General features: G+C 48.2%; 1 protein-coding gene across 1 annotated transcript; it reads right to left on the bottom strand.

Annotated features, from left to right (window-relative positions):
• Positions 1-766: 766 nt before the first annotated feature.
• On the bottom strand, positions 767-19,262 carry Lman2 (lectin, mannose binding 2). Its single transcript, XM_051194224.1, has 8 exons — positions 18,973-19,262; positions 18,720-18,838; positions 5,963-6,080; positions 5,028-5,107; positions 4,748-4,909; positions 4,522-4,636; positions 2,585-2,704; positions 767-1,410 (listed from the first exon to the last, which is right to left on the bottom strand). Exons 1-8 carry the CDS (start codon positions 19,166-19,168, stop codon positions 1,250-1,252), a joined length of 1,071 nt encoding a protein of 356 aa, XP_051050181.1. The 5' UTR covers positions 19,169-19,262; the 3' UTR covers positions 767-1,249.
• Between the last annotated feature and the right edge of the window lie 244 nt (positions 19,263-19,506).

Genomic DNA, 19,506 nt, shown 5'->3' with positions numbered 1-19,506 from the left:
ATCTTTCTAATGTGCCTAAGTAACTCAAGGAGTGCCAAGTTCGGTCAGATTCCAAGCCTCGGATACCCTGTCAGTGCCACGTACGTAACACGCGCGACCACAGAGGAAACGAGCGAATGTGTGCTCGGAAGGATGGCTGTCAGAGGGGCAGTGGCTCCTTTACAGCTTCCCAACCGGCCCCAAATCTGAAGAAACACAAGCTGGAAGCTGGCAGTTGCAGTGAGGTACCTCAGACACCTAACCACGGCAGCTTCTGTCAAAGACGGACGGCTCTCAGTGGCTCGGTGTAGGGACAGTAAGTATGCTGGGCACCGAGTGACACGGAAGGCCATGGTTCAGCAGAATGGCAGCTTTTGCTTGTAAGGTGACAGATCAAAATTACTTGACTGTGTGGGAACCAGCACAGGTTACCAGGATGGTAACCAGCGCTTGCCTGGAGGCAACACACTCCTCCATGGTGGGAGGTCTTGGTGGCAACGGGAAGCTAGGGGAGCTTATACCTACTTCCCCTCTGTTCCCTCAAGTAACCAAAGGGCACACCACTGACAACACCCAGCTATCTTCTCTGCTAGGTTCACTGGCTCCTTCCAGATCATCCCAGAGACCCCTCAAGATTTGCCGCTGTCCCTCTCCATCCCCAGTGCAGCCTCAGGCTGAGCTCACATCCTATGTCCAGGTGAGTTCACTTGACCGGAGAGTTGTTTCCCCGCTGGGCAATGTGACAACCGCCATGCCAGACTGGGAAATGACCAGAAACGAAAAAGCCCTCAGGACAGTCACCAGGCTGAGACTGGCTTCTTTATTTAGGAAACGGTCACACCCTGGCCCCGTGCTCTGCCCTTAGCTGAGGTTTACCTTTGTAAAAAGCTACAGGGAAGCAAGAAGGCCCAGAATCCCAAACCCTATGCTACCACAGGCCTCCAAACAAAACCACTCGGAGTACACAGAAGCTCTTGTGTTTGACAGTTGCCCACAGGGCCTCAGCTGGGCCCCAAGTACAGACTCCCCTGCTCCCAAGAGCACACCTCAGGATGGGGTAAGAGTACCCAGCGGTAGGAGAGCCCTGAGCCCCAGTCCGCCAGCTGTCTCAGCTGGGCCAGAAGCAAAATGTATGAAAATACTTTAATTATTTCTTTGAAACAGTAAAGAAATAAGGTTGGTTGGTTGGTTGATTTTACAATCCCAGTAGAAAAAAAGTTCACATAAGAGCCCTGGCCCAAGGTCAGGCTCTTCCAGCCAGGCTGGCCACTCAGTAGAAGCGTTTGTTCCGCTCCTGGCGCTTCTGAAACACCACGGCGCCCACCACAGCACAGACAATGATGCCTAGGAGAGCACACAGCAGCAGCAGGAACACTCTCCACCCCGTCAGGGGGCCGCTTCGGAAATTCCCAGTGGGGTCATCCACATTGTCTGTGGGAAAAGGAGGGAAGTTAAAGGACACAGCACACAGGGGCAGCCACACACGCAGCCTTCGGGAACCATCCACCCTACTCACACCAGCCGACTAGCTGCAGGCCTGGGTCCTACATCTGTCCTGGCAAGGGGGCAAAGTTCAGGTGAAATGCACTCCGTAGAATTCAGGTGGAGCTTGGGAGGCCACAGGGTCCCCCCCAAGCTGTTTAGCCCCGGGGTTCCCATGGGTACCTGTGGCCTACCAACGCTCAGCCCCTCCACAGAGGCAGAGAGAGCTAAGCATGAAGTCAGAGCTTTGGAGACAATATCAAGTGACTGTCTCCATCTTGCTTGCCGCCTGGGGACACAGGTAGGCAAAGCAGATGTCATTTCTGGGATCAGCAGATAAAACTGACCAAATGGGGTGGAATGTGGAGGAGGGATTAACTTACTTCTAAATTAATCTAAGACCAACCAGGATCGTAAGTGGGCCAGAAGGATGGCTCAGGAGTTGAAGTACTTACTGATGTTCCGCCCTTGCAGAGGACCCGAGTGCGATTCCCTGCACCCACTGAGTGGCTCACAACAGCCTTTAACTCCAGACTCAGGGACCTGAAGCCTCTAGACTCATGGGCACCCACACTCACGCATAGATATACACATGCAGACACACAGGCACAGAATTAAACATAATAACAGTAAAATCTGAAAACTGAGGTGTCAGACACCAGGCCCAGTGGCTATACCTGTAATCCCTACACTCAGGTTAGGGGCAGGACTCAAAAGGTTAGCATCCTCCTCAGCTACAGTGAGTTCAAGGCCAGCCTGGGCTTCATAAGATAGAATTCCTATGTTTAAAGTGAGATGTCATACCACATAGGATCCTGGCTTTTCCTAAAAAGCCAAAAAAACAGAGGGACATGGGCCTGGACAGGGACGAGCCCCTTCAGGCTGGTATTTTTCAGCAGACACAAAGTCTGTGGCTTTTAGGGGATAGAAGGAAAGGAGCCTCTTACTCATGTGTGCGGACAACAAACCGGCCCAGGGCAGCCGGGGAAGAGGTGGGCACTGGGTGTTCACACACTGCGACTAGGGATTGGGTGTCAGAGCCAAAACAGACAAAGTCCACACCCAGCCAGGACAGGACCACAATCCTCCTGGAGCCCAGCGGTGCATGGCCGGATACACATACCTTTAGGGGACTTGAGGAAGTTGACCCCGGGTTCGATCTTGGTCCAGTCAATACTTTCCTCCTCAGGCGTGCGCTCTACCATGAGCTGGAACAGCTTGATGGAGATGATGTCATGGTTGTCTACAGGGCAGAAAGTATCCCACCTCAAGATGTGGCCCACGGCCCTTGCCCTCAGCCAGACACAGACCCATCCCCTGGGAGAAGCACTTTTTCTCCTAGGCAGGCAGCAACTCTGGGGCTGGGGTGCAGCTAGTGCTAAGCATGTACAAGGGCCTGGGTTCAAACCCCAGCATGGGGAAGAAGACAGGAGAGAAAAAAGCATGGGCTTAGATGTTCCCAGTGATCTGAGTCCAAACTTAAAAGCTGAGTTTCTTTGCAGTAATGGAAGCAATGGCATCCATATTGAGCCATCACGATGGCCAAGACTCAGATGACCATGGAGGGAGAGACCACACTGAGCAGAGGATATGAACTAAAAACAGAAACCTGATAAGGGCCAGCATGCTCATCCTAGGGCTGCCTGAAAAGTCTGATACTTCCAAGAATAGGAAGCAACCAGATGGTCCTGTCAGAGACCCACGTGCAGGCCGCAGATAAACAGACAGGCAGTCAGCAGCTAAGCCTAAGACCTGAGAAGGGTGTGGTCCAAACACTAACACAGGCACAAAAGATGCTCTGCTTCAGAGGTGAGGCATGTAGTCCAGCTGTGATGTGGCTCGTAGCCAGCCAGCTCCATAGGTAAACTCTGTGAACCCATTAAGGCAAGGTAAGGGGTGTGTGTGTATCTGGTAGCTGGGGTATGGTGGTAAAGCCAGCTTTGTCTACACAGAGATCCTGTCTACAAACAAACCTGATGCTGTCAATTTGCTGGCAATGACAACCCTCCACCCCTATCAAAACCCTCTGCGCACCGAGAAAGCAGAGGCAGGAGAATCACCATTAGTGAGTTCCATGCCAGCCTGGGCCACCGAGTTAGAGGCTATTTCAAGAAACCAAACCCAAACATCCTCTGCAGACATGGGATACTGTCAGAGGACATTCCAGGTAACCAGGAGATAAGAAACTTCCGGGGCTACATGGCCTATGCCTCCCTGGAGAGAAAGGAGGTAGCCAGCTAGAGGGAAGTACAGCCCCTAAGAGCATCCCTCCTGGGAGTAAATACTGCCAGGTCATGCACATCATGGCCCAGTTCTAGTCAGCAGGAGCTGGGCCCAGGGCTAGGACCTTCAAAGCGCCGCTAGCAGACTCAGTCACAGCCAAGGGACCACCAAGGCCTGGGGACCCAGCAAGGTCCGCAGAGACTTGTCATTTGGGAAGTGGAGGGTCAGGAACCCAAACAGTGAATTACATGGCTAATACATGCTATGGACAAACAGTGATGGGGATGAGCATGGACTACAGAAGGGGACATGTAAGCAAGACGCGAAGGAGATGACCAGGTCTCGAGCAGACAGGACGAGACAGCCAGAGATCACCCTCAGCTTAGGGAGAAGTAAGCCACGTCAGCAAGGAGGAAGGGGAGGGGCCTGGCATATCGAATGTGATGGGAGCCACTACAGTTGTGAGCACAGCTGCCAGGGACAGACTTTCATGCTCTGCATGAGAGGAGGGGGTAGGTATCACACAAGTGTCAATGGAGAGATGGGGAGTGTGTAGAAGTGGTGGCATCAGACAACCATAAAGGCAGAGGTGCCATTTATACCAGATGGGCAAGATCAGATGGGCAGTTGGGTGGAGACTGAATACCTGTGTTTCTATAGAGCTGTAGCTAGAAACCCATAAAACTACAATTCTTAGATCCAAAGTCTCCTATCACCTAAAGATAACAAAGAGGCCATGGGCCTGAGGCATCCTGACATTTACAGCCGATGGTAAAGTAAGGAAGACTTAAGGAAGGCAGGCAATTAACTGCTGAGCACAGATCCTCACACACTCACCAGACAGGTCACCAGTGCCAGCAGAGGCTCCAAAGTAGTAACCAGTGGGCAGGCGCACTCCCGTGATATCGATGCAATTTTTCCACTCATTCTTGTCCTCCAAGTCTGTCATCACCTGCAGTCGGCGGGTAGGTCAAGCACGTACCCAGACTCCAGCCAGCTACGTCCTGAAGCCTGTCTGTGGAAGCAGCACAGGCCCAGCGAGCTCCCCACCATGCCTACTCACCGTGAGGCGGCCCCGGGAGTAGCGGACAGCCAGGAAGGTATCATGGTCCCGGTTCCGGAGGTCAGCTGTGCAGCCTGCCAACTCACTCCAACGTCCATCTTTGCTATGATCGTATGACAGAGAGCCATTGTTCACCATCACCGAGATGTACGGGAACACACGCTGGAACCAAGACACTGGTTACTCCATGCCCAGCCATCCTGTGGGCACACAGCATTCCACCCCTGGAGGATGCCTTCATGCCAGGACCAGTGCAATTCACAGAAGAGCAGAGTCCTACCTCCGTGGTTTCATCATTGGGATACGTGTCCAGGAAGATGGCTAAACCATGGAAGTTGTCTTTGCTTCCAAACACAGGCCCTGGAATAAGGAGATAGATACTTTCAGAATGATTCAATGGATAACTCAAAGGCAGCGTGCACAGAAGCTAGAGAACCCAACCATTAGTACCTTACCCAGGAGGAAGGACCCTCAAGGGACAAAGCGGTGAGGAGAGGCCCTGGCCTCTCGGCACAGAACTAAAGCCCAGCAGCTCTTGAGAGGCTAAAGCTGAGGGACTGCCATGAGTTTAAGGACAGTTTTGGCCCAAGAGCCTCAGGTCTCCAGGGCCATCTGAACAACAAAAGGTGAGGCCTTAACTCGGGGCAACCACCAAGGCAAGTGTTGGGGTACGTTAGTGCCTGACCTAGGACACACAGGAGGAGCCGCAGGAAGAACCGTCTTAAACTCTAAGGGCCCCGGGAGACTGACTCAGCAGGTACCGGTCCTCACTTCAGGCCAGATGGCATGAGTTCCATCCCCAGACAACATGAAGGGGAGGGACAGACACCTCACAAAGCTGCCCTCTCATCTCCACAGGTGTGACACGTGTGTGTGTGCGCGCGCACACACACACACTCTCTCTCTCTCTCTCTCTCAAAATCTACGGCAGAATGGCCAGGTTTGGTGGTGTGTGCCTGAGCCCTACTTGACAGGCACAAAGAATACTTTCATGTTTAGGTGATGTGGGCTAGTAACGAGTTTAAAACCAGACTGGGACACATATTGAAATCTAAAAAAAAAAAACAATGGGCAGGACTGTCAAGGTGCGTCAGAAGGGAGTAGGTATGTCAGAAGGGGTAGGGTGTGCCTCAGGGTCAGCTGGCCTCGAGGGCCCAGCAGCTGTGCCCGTGCCTTTGGGGCCCAGCAAGGTCACCTGACTGTGCACCTCCCCACCTGGTACAAGGCGGTCCCGGGTGTACCACAAGGCGATGCCATCTCCATGGAAATTCTTCTTCCCAATGCCATGGACCTTGAAGTGGACATGCATCTCCCAGTCCTTGAGGAAACAGGGCTGGAGAAGGAGCAGAGACCAAGGCTTTGGAGCAAGTGGGAGTGTGGCCTGGCATGCCCCCCCCCACGTCTCTCCCCACCCCGCCAACGCTAGGCATTCACTCCTGGGTACACGGATCAGGAAACAGAACCTTAAGTGCTATTGGCCCCTAAATGAGGCAGCAAAGCCAAATGGTGTCTGAGGCCTCAGTGTATAAAACCCCGATCCTGTTTTACTGTCCTCACCTGGAAATGCCTGTCCTGGCATCTCAGAGGACTATCAGCACCATTTAAGATACATATTTTAAACTGAAAAACATTGAGGCAAAGTAACTTGTCCATAACAGATGAAAAAGTGGAAGTCTGATTCAAACTTCAGCTAGTTCTTAAACCTCCCACAGCCTTCAGACATGTAATGTAAATCATATAAAACCTGCCACGTCACAAAGTGACTTGTTTTTCTAAACTGAAACAAGACCCTGCCTTAGCAGAATGGAAGTAAACAAGAAGCCATCAACATCCAGTTCAGATGAAGAGAGGCTCTCAGTCAGTGGTGGGATTCAAGCTGCGGCTCGCCCTCTTTCCATTGTGTTTGTGTCTGTTCAAGAGTGTGGATTCCCTGGACCTGGAGTTACAGACAGCTAGAGCCAATGTGGGTGCTGGCAATTGAACCAGATACTCTAACCATCTCTCTCCAGCCCCATACCTCAACCCCCTTTGTTATTCAAGATAGTGTTTTCTGGCTGTCCTGGAACCCAATTTATAGACCGGTTGGCCTTGAACTAGATGCTGCTGCCTCTGCCTCCTGAGGACCAGGCTGACAGGCGTCACTTTGCCCAGCTCCCCCTCCCTGTTTCTTTTTCCCTAGTGGCCTCACTCTCAAAGGAATCGGCTTGCCACAGCCTCCTGAGTGCTGGGATTACAGGCATGAGCTACCATACTCCGTCTGACAGCTATCTGACAATGCCAGGCTCAAGAGTACTCAGCCACTGGGAGGAAAAAAAAAAAAGATGAAATGGTAGCTAAGCCCAGTGTGCCAGCAAGAAAGACAAGCACACAAGCCACAGAGGAGGAGGAGCCCCAACGACAGGCCTTCAGAATGACCCTGTGCGCAAGTCTTGGTGTATCCTTGATTGATGTGGGAGAGCCCAGCTCATGGCGGATGCCACTCCCAGGCAGGTGGTCCTCAGTGCTATAAAAAAAAAGCAGCATGCACAGGCCATAGAGAGCATCCTGGTAGGCAGGTCCCCTCCAGGCCTCGGAATCAGCTCCTGCCCTGGCCTCCCTCAGAGATGGACTTACAGCTGTACAGTGAGTGACGCCTGACCTCCCCAGGTAGCTCTTGGTCATGGTGTTTATCCCATCAGCGTAACCCTGACTATAAGACAGCAACCTCCTACTTCTACTCTGCCATAGCTCAGGATGCTGTAAACCCACTTCAGGTGGGCTGGCTGAAAGGAGATGGCTGCCAGAACCAGCACAGGCAACCTCTACCACTGCCACAATCCCTGTCCACACCGGCTGCATAACCAACCCCCAGCCAGGATGGCTGACAGCTACCACGGCAGCTTTCCAAAAGAACCCCAAAAGGAGTGAAAAGGGTTAAGTGCCCGAGTTCCAAAAACATGGCTACTACTCCCCTCCCAAGCCTTCCCCCAACTTAGAGCTTTTATCCTGTATTTATACTCTCCTAATTCTCAAGGTTGAGGAGCTGATTTCAGTTTATCTCCTCCCACTTCTTCTATTCTTGGTCATGAATAAAAATCTCCCCAGCTACTCAATTAGAGGTGCTCCTGTTACTGTCTGCACATTTCCCCAAATGGAAAAAGGACCTGGTTTGGGAACAAACACAAAAGAACTTGATAGCACAATGAAACATAATACTCTTTTAACCAGGAAAACAATTCAAAAATTAGAATACACAATGTCCCAACACAGACAGGTAGGGTGGCTAGTGCCCTGTTTCAAGTATCAGAAGACACTGGGACCCAGCAGACCCTAGAGCATGGAGCTAGCAAGGACCTGCGTGACAGCACGCAGCATGAGCTTCCCTTGTCTGGGCACAGTCATGAAACCTGGAAACAACAGCTAAGCGATGACAGCTAGCTCTTAAAGACAGGAGGGCCAGGCAGTGGTGGAGCACACCTTTAATCCCAGCACTTAGGAGGCAGAGGCAAGTCTGTTCTATAGAGCAAGTTCCAGGACAGCCAGAGTTACACAGAGAACCCTGTCTTGAAAAACATAAATAAATAAATAAATGCAGAAGGACAATGAACCCAACCAAGGCTGGCTGATGGAGACTGAGGCCTTGTTTGAGTTGGGACTGAAGTCTAAAGAGAGTGCACCAGTGCACCAGAAGAGCCTCTCAGGGAGGGCTCAGCCCCACCGAGTCCTCAGTTCTACAAACAAGTGTACAAGTGTTTTTGTTAGCAGAGATCTCAAGTAACTAGGCATCAAAGACACAAAGGGAAACCCAAGGAAGCAGAGAAATCCAAAGACTGCTCCTAGTAACTATGTCCAAGGGGCTAAAAGACAATTATGGCAATGTAGCAGATTAAGCGCTATTCTTAAACTCACACTAAGAAACAAAGTTTCAAAACAATATAGCATAATGAACAAACTTAACAGATGAAGAAATAATTAATGTATACAAGGTTACTCAGAAATACCAAGAATGGGGGAGGGGTGTTTCGAATTGAGAGTAAGATCCCAAAAGAAAAGACACAAATAATTCAATTTCCAAAATGAAACACAGAGACTGGAGCAAAGCAGCAGAGATTGTGACTGCCACAAACTTCAACAGTCCTACAGCCGAAGGCGACTGACAAACAGTAAGGAGACACTGTCTTCTGGATGTGAATGTGGTACTCCCAGCGCAAGGGTGATTTGATGAGAGATGTGGGTGTAGTTGAGTAGAGGTGTGCTTGCCTAGAACCCATCCCAAAACTATAAACCCACACAAAAAGTTAAGGTTTCCAAGGCCACCTGGGAGAAGTACTGGTCATTCCTATTTTCCTGTGATCTCTCCCTTTCACCCCAAGCTGTTTGTGTTGCTTCTGTCTGTTTAGTTTGTTTGTTTCTGTCTGGTTTTAAGATATACTTCATTTTTCTTACTTATTGTATGTGCATAGGGACAATGCAAGTGAGCACAGGTGCCTGTAGAGGTCAGAGGCTTTAGATCATCCTGGCAGTCATGTTCTACCCAACGTCACTGGAATCTAACTCAGGCCTTCTGCAAGAGCAAAGCACACTCTTACCCACTAAGTCATCTCTCCAGCCTGTTTTTGTTGGTTTTGAAACAACACAAAGTCTTACTATGGGTCTATAGTTGGCCTTGAACTCCCAAGTCCTGTGACTGCATGCCCAACTTCAGAGTGCCTTCTGCCTTGAGATGATGTACCCGTGGAAGACTTCACCAGAGCCAGCACCATGCTGTCTGGGCTTTGACTCCAAAATAACTCTTTCTGAAAGTTATCCCTTCTTGGACACTTCAACAGTAGCATAAAAGAGAACAGATTAACCCAGCTACAGGGTTAACCAGAGGTTTAAAAAAACAGTAACAGACCACCTTCAAAGGAGCCAACATTAGCAAAAGACAACACACAGAAAGGTAAATGAAACAGAAAGCAGCCAGCAGCAGAGTCTACATCAGCAAATGTACCCAGAAAGAGATTAAGACAATTTCAGACAAACAAAAGAATTAAAGGAATTAATTACCAGCAGTCCTCTCCCACTGGTTTTCACTCTTTGAGGAGAAAGAAATGAACCAGATCCACAGGGGGTCAGGTTCAGAAAGAAACAACAGCGAGCACAGTCTGGAGGCACAACCTACAGCTACACCCAACTGCTCAGTGTCACATGGCTCACAACACAAGGGACTGAAATGAGGCTGGTAACAGGAAGAACAAAGTGCCCTAAGGTCCTGGTATTGTCCAGGAAGAAAGTAAAAGGATAAAAGCACACATTATTCTTAAGACTAGTAAAATGTGGACCTGGTATGCATGTATGCAGTATGAGTGTACGTGTATGCACCTGCGTGTGTGTGTTTGGGAAGTTTTGGAGTGTTGCACATAAAAGCCAGGCTCTGTGCACCTCCAGCCATGTCAATTTTAGAACAGGGTCTTGCTATGCAGCTCAGGAGAGCCTTGATCAAGCTAACTTCCTGTTTCTGCCTCCTAGGTGCTTACCTGCCTGCCACCCAGGATAACCATAAAAAAACTGGAACAAGAGGCTGGAGAGAGGTGAAGTGTCTGAGGAGCAGTGGCTGCTCTCGCCAGCTCCCAGTTCAGGCAGATGACAACTGCCTCTAACTCTAGTTCCATGGGATCTGATGGGATGGACCTTCTGGCCTCCACAAGCAGCTGCACACGTTCACATACACACAGAAGCACAGACATAAATAACAAGGAGAATAATAAAAACCCTGAGAAACAAGCCTGCAACTTCCAGACCAATAGAAGAGGGAAGATGAGTAAGAAATGTTCAAGTTGTCAAGAGCAGAGAGAGAGGACAGGGAAGACAGACGGGGAGAACAGCAGAGAGGCCAAGCCTCACGTCAGTCATCTTACCGTGTGTACACGGAAGAGATGTGACACAAGATCCAGTCAAAGCTGTGCACGGCTGATGGCAGATGTCACTCTGTAAATACGTTTCTCTTACTGGTTAATGAATAAAGCACTGATGGCCAATAGGAAAGCAAGCTAGGCGGGACTAGGAGACAAGGAGGAGAGAGGAAGGAGTAGGGAGGAGACCCAAGATGGAGGCCAGAGAGAGATGAATGCCAGCCCCTCTCTCCGATAAGATGAGACCCCGTGGAAATACTTAGATTAATAGAAATGGGTTAATATTTAAGACAGAGCTAGCCGATAAGAAACAAGTAACTAATTAAATCTAATACAGAATCTCTGTGTGTTATTTGGGGCTGGCAGAAAAACCTTACTCATATCATAATGACATCCAACTTGGACTGAAGAACTTCCACTTAAAATTAAGAAAGGGTTTTAGAAACAAAAGAACAGAGACAAGCAAGGCTTCTTGGTAGCAGCATTTTTCTCAGTTGGGCTCTGCTTTGCTAGAGACAAGCAGAGATTTGCACGGCTCCTTTAAGGCAGCTTTCCTGACTCAGTGTAATCGGCAAAAAAACCCGCACGGCTTTTAAAGAGCTCTGTTAGCAACTGAATGGTGTGTATGACAGCTGACAATGGCAGTGACCACATCTCCAAGCGGGCAGCATGCTGCTGGATGGCAGCATAGACCAAGGCAGTGAGCACAGCTCTCAGTTCTGGTGTTAAAAGAACCCACTGCCATCTTGGATAGATCATGGCTAATACAGCTGTGGCTTTCATTTTAGCAATGTTGTTAACCAGATAAAAGACTCATGGCCAGAAAAAGATAAACATTTACAGTAAAGACAGATTCACATTACGAAAATCTGCTAAAGGTTTACAGTGTGTTTCAAAATACACGTAGGCTTAGGAGAGAAAAAGAATAAAATGGTTTTAAAAAGACAGAGTAGCTGGGTGTGGTGGCACACGCCTTTAGTTCTAGCACTCGGGAGACAGGCAATCAGATCTCTGTGATTTCAAAGTAAACCTGGTGTACAGAGTTAATTCCAGGATAGATAAAAGTTACACAGAGAAACCCTAACTCAAAAAATAAAAAAAAAAATAGAAGTAGAAGAAATAAAGTAATAAAAAAGCCACGTAAAGATGGAAAGCACAGAAGAACTTTGGATACTATATGCTGTTCTGTTATCTTTAAATTGTTTGACTGCTGAGGAAATCACAGCAACTGTTAAAAGAAATACTGCTGGATTAATTCAATTTATAGACTATAAAAATGGTTTGACTTCAAAATTTAAGTCTAAGAAAAGGTTACTGGGGAAAAGGATTTCTATTTGTGTTCTCACAGAAAATGAAAAGCTGTAGATTCCTTCCAGACTAATGTGGTTTGATCAAGCCAGACCCCCTGAAGCAGCGTCCCTGGTGATCCAACATTCAAAACAGCTTGGACAGGGCAGCCTTGCAGACTACAGCCAGGATTTCTTCATCTTCTTAGGACCCCCCATAATAGCACCCCCTACCAGCAAGAAGCAGTTTGGAAATAATGACACCCAAATTCCCAAATATTGTTTATAAATGTTTTCATTTATATAGGCTTGGTTATAAATGCTTAATGGTATAGAAATGTATGCTTTGTTTTGGAATGGATTTTTATTTATTGATACAATTTAAGGTCAATTTTGTGATATGTATATTTCTCCTCTTGTTTAGGTATTGTGTTTATATAGCTCAGTTAGAAATGTAATGTATAATTTAGCACAGATTATAGATAGTTACCTATGATAGTCAAAACTTAGAGTTAAGTTAGTTAGGATTTCTAGATATACAGAGATGCATTGAGATAAATAGACATTCTTCAAACCTTTCAAAGACCTACAGAATATGGCATTTAAAATGGCTTAGGGTTTTTCTTAACAGTGAGGCACAACTGCTCCTGGCAATACCACCTGCGTCAGAAAGGAAGATGGACATTAAAGAAACTCGTTAGCCATTTGGACAAGATACTGCTCTTGTCTAGACTGTTTGACTTTATGCTGTATAACTGGACATGCAGGACCCATAGGAAAGCGACTACTGATACAAGATGGACATTGTTACAGGGTTCCTGCTTCATAGAAGAGTCTGCTAGACAGTCTGCAGGACACAGAGAAAAGTGACTGACAAACTGCCAATACAGGCAGAAAGTTTCCTGCTTTGCTGAGGAGTCTGCTAGACACACTATGGCCTATGGGCTGAAGATGGAAGATTACAGAAGAACTTCAGGTGACTGACCAGGCAAGAAGTCTCTGTCATTTCTAAAGTTTATATATTATTCTTCTGTGGTCTTTGATGGAGTTGAAGACAGATAGTTATGGTTATAGTTTTCCTTAGTGAGGTTTAAAGATAAGTTACATATAGGACTTTAGACTCATGAAGATAAGATAAATGATAGGACATTTTCTTTAAATCTTGCTAAATGTTAATGGACTAAATATTGTTAACGTGAGTCTTTTTTGATAACTGTTTTGTTATGTATTTTGCTATGCTAAGGTTAAACCCTTCTTTTTATTTAGACAGAAAAGAGGAGATGATGGGAGATGTTATTCTGTAAATATGTTTCTCATACTGGTTAATGAATAAAGCACTGTTGGCCAATAGGAAAGGAAGATAGGAGGGGCTAGGAGACAAGGAGGAGAGAGGAAGGAGTAGGGAGGAGATCCAAGATGGAGGACTGATGAGACCACGTGGATACACTTAGATTAATAGAAATGGGTTAATATTTAAGACAGAGCTAGCCGATAAAAAACTAGTAACTGGCCTGCAGCTTTATATCTAATACAGTGTCTCTGTGTGTTATTTGGGGCTGACGCGGAGGTGGGACCAGACTGCGGGGGGGGGGGGGGGGGGGAACCTACTCATAACACAGCTTAATTTGTTCACTCATTTACTTTTGCAGTGCTGGGGGTGAACCCAGTGTCAGACAGCCCCTTTCTTCCCTAAACTCTAAGAAAATCTGCTAGACCTGCCTTTGTTGTCTCTAGCCTTTATTTATTATTACCTGTGGGGAAACATGAGTGGGAAGGTCAGAGGGCAGGGTTGTGGGAGTCAGTTCCTTCTTCCTTTGGATTCTGGGGTGTGACCCAGGTTGTCAGCCTGAGCCGCAGGCACTTTCATATGCCTAGTCATCTTGTCGACCCTCATATTTATATTAGAGATAAAGGCTTACTAAATTGCTCTGGCTGGCCGTAAACTCACTGTGTAGCCTAGGTAAGCCTTGAACTTGTGATCCTCTGCCTCAGCCTCAGTAGCTGGGATTACAAGGATAGGATATGCACCAGGCCCAGCTTTTCTATTTTTTTTTTTTTTCTTTTTCAACTGTATGTGACTCTATAATATCTCAAAATAAAAATTTTGGCTAGGTATGGCAACTCACACTTGAATCCTAATACTCAGAAGGCAAAGTCAGAGTTAGCAAAATGGCCTCAAATTGGCTATAGATGAAAAAAACAAAGGAAGAAATTAAATTAAAACAGTTTGGGTATCAAAGAATAATACCATTAGAATTAAAAAAAAAAAAAAAGTGCAGGGATAGAAATCCTTGACCATGGCACAATTAGAACTAGATATCAAGACTTTAAATGTATCAAACTACCAAAGTAGCACATATGTATTTGACCAAAAGTATTAATTTTCTCATGTAGAAGAGGCAGCGCAGAACTTCAGTTTCCCCTACTGTGATGGTTTGCACAGGAACGGCACTAACCCTGGAGGGTCAGGAGTGTGGCCTGGCTGGGGTAGCCGCGTCACGGGGGTGGGCTCACTGCCAGGGTCGTCCTCTTCCTGCTGCCTGCTGCCCAGACGTAGACCCCCAGCTACTCTCCAGCACCACTATGTCTGCCATTGTGTTCTCAGCTACCAGAGAAGGAAACAAGCAATAAAATGCTCTCTTTAAGAGCTGCCTTGGTCATAGCGTCTCTTCACAGCAGCAGATCACTGATGAAGACCCTGCTCCTGAGGACAACACAAGAGCGAGCCCAGGCTGGTGCAAGGCCAGCCTTGGGACAAGGACAAGTGTGAAGGGAAGGGAGACAGTAACGTGCAAGGTCAGAGGCAGGAAAGGGCACAGACAGAAGTGGGGCCCAGGGACAGTCCCATGGCACCACAGCCCCACAATACCTTCATGCACCCCAGACTGAAGACTCCAGAGTAATACGGCAGAAAGCCACCAGGTGACTTCAAACAGTGCAGTTTGGAATGGACTTAGAAGCTGCTTTATGAGGACACAGTTCTTATCCCTGAGCTCTCATGCATTGTTACACACCAGAACCAGAATAACCTTGCAGAAACAAATCATTTTATAGTCTGATAGCTTCTACAGCTCTGCTTGGACAAACAGAAAGCAGATGGAATAGATCAGCTTAGACATCATTACAGTAATATATGCCTGTAGTCCCAGCTACTTGAAAGCCTGACATAAGAAAATCACTTGAGACCAGAGTTCAACACCAACCAGAGATAATAGCAAGACTCCATCTCACAATATAACCAAAGACAGCTGTGGTGGGTTACCCTGCTGTATTACAATTTCTCAGAATCTGTCCACACAAATTTCTATTTTATGAGAGCGTTTTTAGAACCCTGTGATGCTGAGGCAAGAAGCGGCTCAGTGAATAAAGTGTCCAATGCACCAGCACGAGGACCTAGGTTTGGATCCCCAGCAGCCACACAGAAGCCAGAAACAGGGCCACCCAGAGCTGTGGAGACTGTAATGGGCAGTTCTGAGGTCTTCTGGCCAGACACTCTGACTGAAATGGCAAGTTTCAGGTTCAGTTAGAGTTCTGTTTTGAAAAATAAGGTGGTAGCCAGAGTATGGTGGTGCACACCTTTAATCCTAGCACTTGGGAAGCAGAGGCAGATGGACCTCTAAATTCAAGGCCAGCCTGGTCTACAGAGTGAGTTCCAGGACAGCCAGGGCTACACAGAGAAGCCCTGTCCAGCCTGACATGGTGGTTCCCACTTATACTTCCAGTGCTGGGAAAGAGACAGGTGGAACCCTCAGGCTCACTGGCCAGGTAGCAAGCTCCAAGACAATAAGACACAGCTCAAGAGACCAATGTGCTGGCTCCTGAGAAACAGCTGAGGCTGACCTCCGGCCTCCATAGGCATATGCACACAGTTGCATCAACACATACCCCCGCTGGTCCCTGGTGCATGCTAGTAATATGAACACCTGGGAGACTGAGCAGGAAGACCAGCAACTCAAGACCATCCTGGACTTCGTAGCAAATTTGGGGTCAAATTTGAGCTAGATGAGACCATTTCAAAAACAAAACCCTGTTCAGTTTGAGTTTATTCATATTTATTTGTTCACTTGGGTTGGTTTGATTTTTTTCAAGACAGGGTCTCACACTGTAGCCCAAGCTGGTGTCAAACTCTCAGAAATTTTCTTGTCTCAGCATCCTGAGTCCTGCTACCAAGGACTCTTGCCACCTAAACAGTCTTGTTATAAAAACACTACTACCTGGCACGCTGGAAACTACATCCTTTACAAGTCTTTCTGCAGTGCTTGGAGTTGAATCCAGGGCTTAGATAAGCGCCTAACTGTCCCACTGTCCCTTCGAAGATATTTAAGCCCAAGACAATTTTTTTTGTGGGGAGGGCTATTTTTGTGTTTTTGAGAGAGGGTCTCACCATTTAATTGTGGCTAGCTGGGAACTTTCTAAGTAGCCTAGACTAGTCTGGAACTCAAGACAGCCATCTGCCTGTCTCTGCCTCCCAGTTGCTGGGATTAAAGGTACACACCACCACAGCCGTCAACATTTTTTTTTGAAATCTATATACAAGTGCAGGTGCCTAAAGCTGCCAGGAGAGGGCAGAATACCCAGGAGCTAAAGACAGGCAGACTAGATGGGGTACACACTCAGGCACAGACAGTGTCCTCAGCCAGAGCTAAGTGCTTAACTGCTATGCCGCCTCCTAGACCCTCCAACCGATTTTTAAAGAAAGACTCTCTCTAAACCTGGAGCTCACAGATTTGATTAAGCTGGCAGGCCAGCAAGTTCCAGAAGCCTCTCGTGTCTTCCTCCACTGAGCTAAATCACAGCCAGGCAGGCACCAGATCTGTGGCTTGAGTGCTTGGGTCCTCAGGCTTGTACCACAGACACTCAGCTACCTCCTCAGCATCAGCATCAACTTCAAAAAGAGGGAGAGGATACAGGATACCAGGCTGGCGCACTAACAACAATAAAGCAACCACTGCTGCTGCCTTCACACAAGACCCCTCCCACGCACACAGAGAGCAGCCCTTCAGCTCCACTCTGTGCCCCAAGCATCAGACACTTAGACAGATGACAGAAAGCGGAGAGTACTAGGTCAGGGTTTGCTCATCCAGGGCCCCGCCCAAAAGGAATACAAGGGAAGGAGACTTAAAGCAAAATGCAGATCTGTGAGGGAACAGTAAATAGGAACTTCTAAGAGTTCCAAGCAATGTCTTTCCAGAAGTATAAATGTGCTCTAGACATTTAGAAACTGTCAGCAGGGCCCAAAGGCAAAAGTCCTGGGCTGCAATTCAGCCAAAGCAAACAAAGAATGCTCTTGGTCCTCGAGGTCATCAAGCCATTGCCTACGTTATAACCATCAGTCACTTTCAAACCTAAACTACATCACTACTTGGATATGTCTGTTCCTTGTGTATAAACCCAATTCCTAACAGTTCTATCAACATTTTTACCTTGCTTTTTTTTTTACAAAACAAAATTTAATGTTATATTGCACTAATTTCTACGAAAACTACAAGACTACATTACCACTTAAAAAAGTAGTATCTACGCTATATACATAGTTTAGTGGTGACATGCTTGCCTTTGGTGGCAGGCATAAGAACCAGGGTCCAATCTACAGCACCACAAAAATAAAACTAAAAAAAAAAGAAAGAAAAAGCAAAATAAGTCATTGAAAAGCCTAAGACAGAGTGATGTGACAAATGGGCCTGGGGGAGACAGATGATCAATCAAGCACTCAGAGTGTGTGTGTGGCACATGAACCGGCCTTTACACATGAACAGTAACCACAGAGCAGTCAGGAATGACCAGGAGGCACTGTTCAGACAGAGTGAAGGAGCGCAGAGGCCCCGGGGACAAGGGACAGGCTGTGCAGACATAGGACCTCAGGATCTGAGGATGAGAGGCAAAGCCGAATGACGAAAGTAACCGCAGACGCCCCTAGCAGGATGAGGAGGCATGAGGAGGAGATGCTGAGGGGCAACACAAACACACAACCAGCCAGAAGGGCCAGGAGCACGATGATGGAGAAAACTAGGATACTAGCCAACTGTGTGGGTGGAGGGGAGGGTCAGGCAGGCTACGGAGAAGCAGGTTTCTTTTCAAGCCATGGCCTATCCCCAAATTATTCCCTTCCTCCCCTTTCCCAACGTAGACACTGCACAGCACTGCTCTCAAATGACGAGACAGTGGCATCTCAGGTCCCTGACCTCCCAGACAAAGGCCACCTTAAGTCCAGTGGAGATGTAACTGATGACAAGACTCTCAAACACACACTGACAACGGGAACTTGGTCTGGTAAGCGCGTCCAAGGGGTCTCAGGTGTGTCAAATAACTGCTGAGGGTGGAGATCGGAAAGGTCAGCTGAAATAGTGATTTTTGTGCCACTCACTGGCTATACCGCTCAGCACAAAGCCATCAAGCTCACCTATTCCAAACACCTGCACTGGGAATGAAATCTGACAAGGCGTGGCAAGGTCAGTACCCAACGCACAGCAAAATACTCAGTGAGGATACTGTTTCATCTTTCCATGGATTAAGTGGGCTCGATTCAGTCTGACAGCTCCACTCATTTCTCGTTATGTGACTTCAGGAACACTCAACTTACAAGCTAAGGACCTTAGCTTCTTGCTAAGGAGACCTCATTTCTTACCTTGCATGGCTTCTGAAGAAATTAAGTGTCCCGCACAGCTTCCCACACAAAGTAAACTATACAGCACGGCTTCTCTCTTTCTACTTGTGTGACCAGTACGGAAAACCGGCATGTGTATAAACTAAGCCTGGCTGCTGAGAAGGCAGATTACTGGGTCAGTGAACCGTAGCCTCTTGGGAAGGACTCACCTGGTGATTCCAAATCGAGCCCTCCTTGCTGCGCTCGTCAGGGGTCAGACGCACGTACTGGCTCGTAAGCATGGTGCTGCCTTGGAAGTCCCAGAGCGGCATGGAACTGGAACCGACCCCTGTGGGCAGAGACAGACATAGACAGGTGCCCGAAGGGCCGAGCCAGAAACCTGCAGAGCGGCTCTGCTCAGCAGAGACGGCATGCCCGCCTCCCACCAACTCAGCCTTCACTTATCCGGGCTGCGGGCCTCACCTTGGTAGGGTTTGATGAGTGAGTGCTCCCGCTTAAGGTGTTCGCTGTTGCCGTCGGTTATATCCGCAGCCACCGGCCCCAGCAACAGAAGAAAATGTAGAAGTGTGGTGGGGCCTGGGCCGGGGCCAGGAAGCCCAGGCCTCCCTGGGCACCGCTGGCCCCAGCCCCAGCGCCAAAGCCAGGCCTCGGCCGCCATTCTCTTTTTCTCTCGGCCACTTCCGCCCTAAGACTTCCGCCTTCCGGGTGTCTTTGCTAATGGTCTCCGGCCGGAAGCCCTCCGAACTAGTATCACCGGAGTGTTATAAAGGAAAGCCTCGCCTTCAGCGGGACGGCAGCCTTATTGGCTGGGCAACCTCCTATCCTAGTAGAGCGCGGTCCCATAACTTTAGAGGTCCCGGTCCCCTGCCAGCCGACCACTAAAAAGGGTTCTTCCGAGTGACATAGGATGCGACCAATCACGGAGCAGCACGTTAGGCTTGCGAGCCAACGAGAAGCCGTTTGAGCTGGAGGAGAGCGAACGACGTCTTCGAAGTG

Source organism: Phodopus roborovskii, unplaced genomic scaffold (genome assembly GCF_943737965.1).
Source record: "Phodopus roborovskii unplaced genomic scaffold, PHOROB, whole genome shotgun sequence".
Classification (NCBI taxonomy): Eukaryota; Metazoa; Chordata; class Mammalia; order Rodentia; family Cricetidae; genus Phodopus; species Phodopus roborovskii.
Note: the sequence above shows the minus strand (reverse complement) of the source record. Positions and strands in the feature narration are given on the sequence as shown.

Bases quoted from the DNA above. Each gene is read 5' to 3' on its own strand.
- Lman2 (XM_051194224.1), bottom strand. From the start codon at position 19,168: ATGGCGGCCGAGGCCTGGCTTTGGCGCTGGGGCTGGGGCCAGCGGTGC. The intron at 5,108-5,962 runs GTGGGGAGGTGC...TCCTTATTCCAG, and splicing joins CCGGGACCGCCTTGTACCAG to GGCCTGTGTTTGGAAGCAAA. The intron at 4,910-5,027 runs GTAGGACTCTGC...TCTTGGTTCCAG, and splicing joins CCAATGATGAAACCACGGAG to CGTGTGTTCCCGTACATCTC.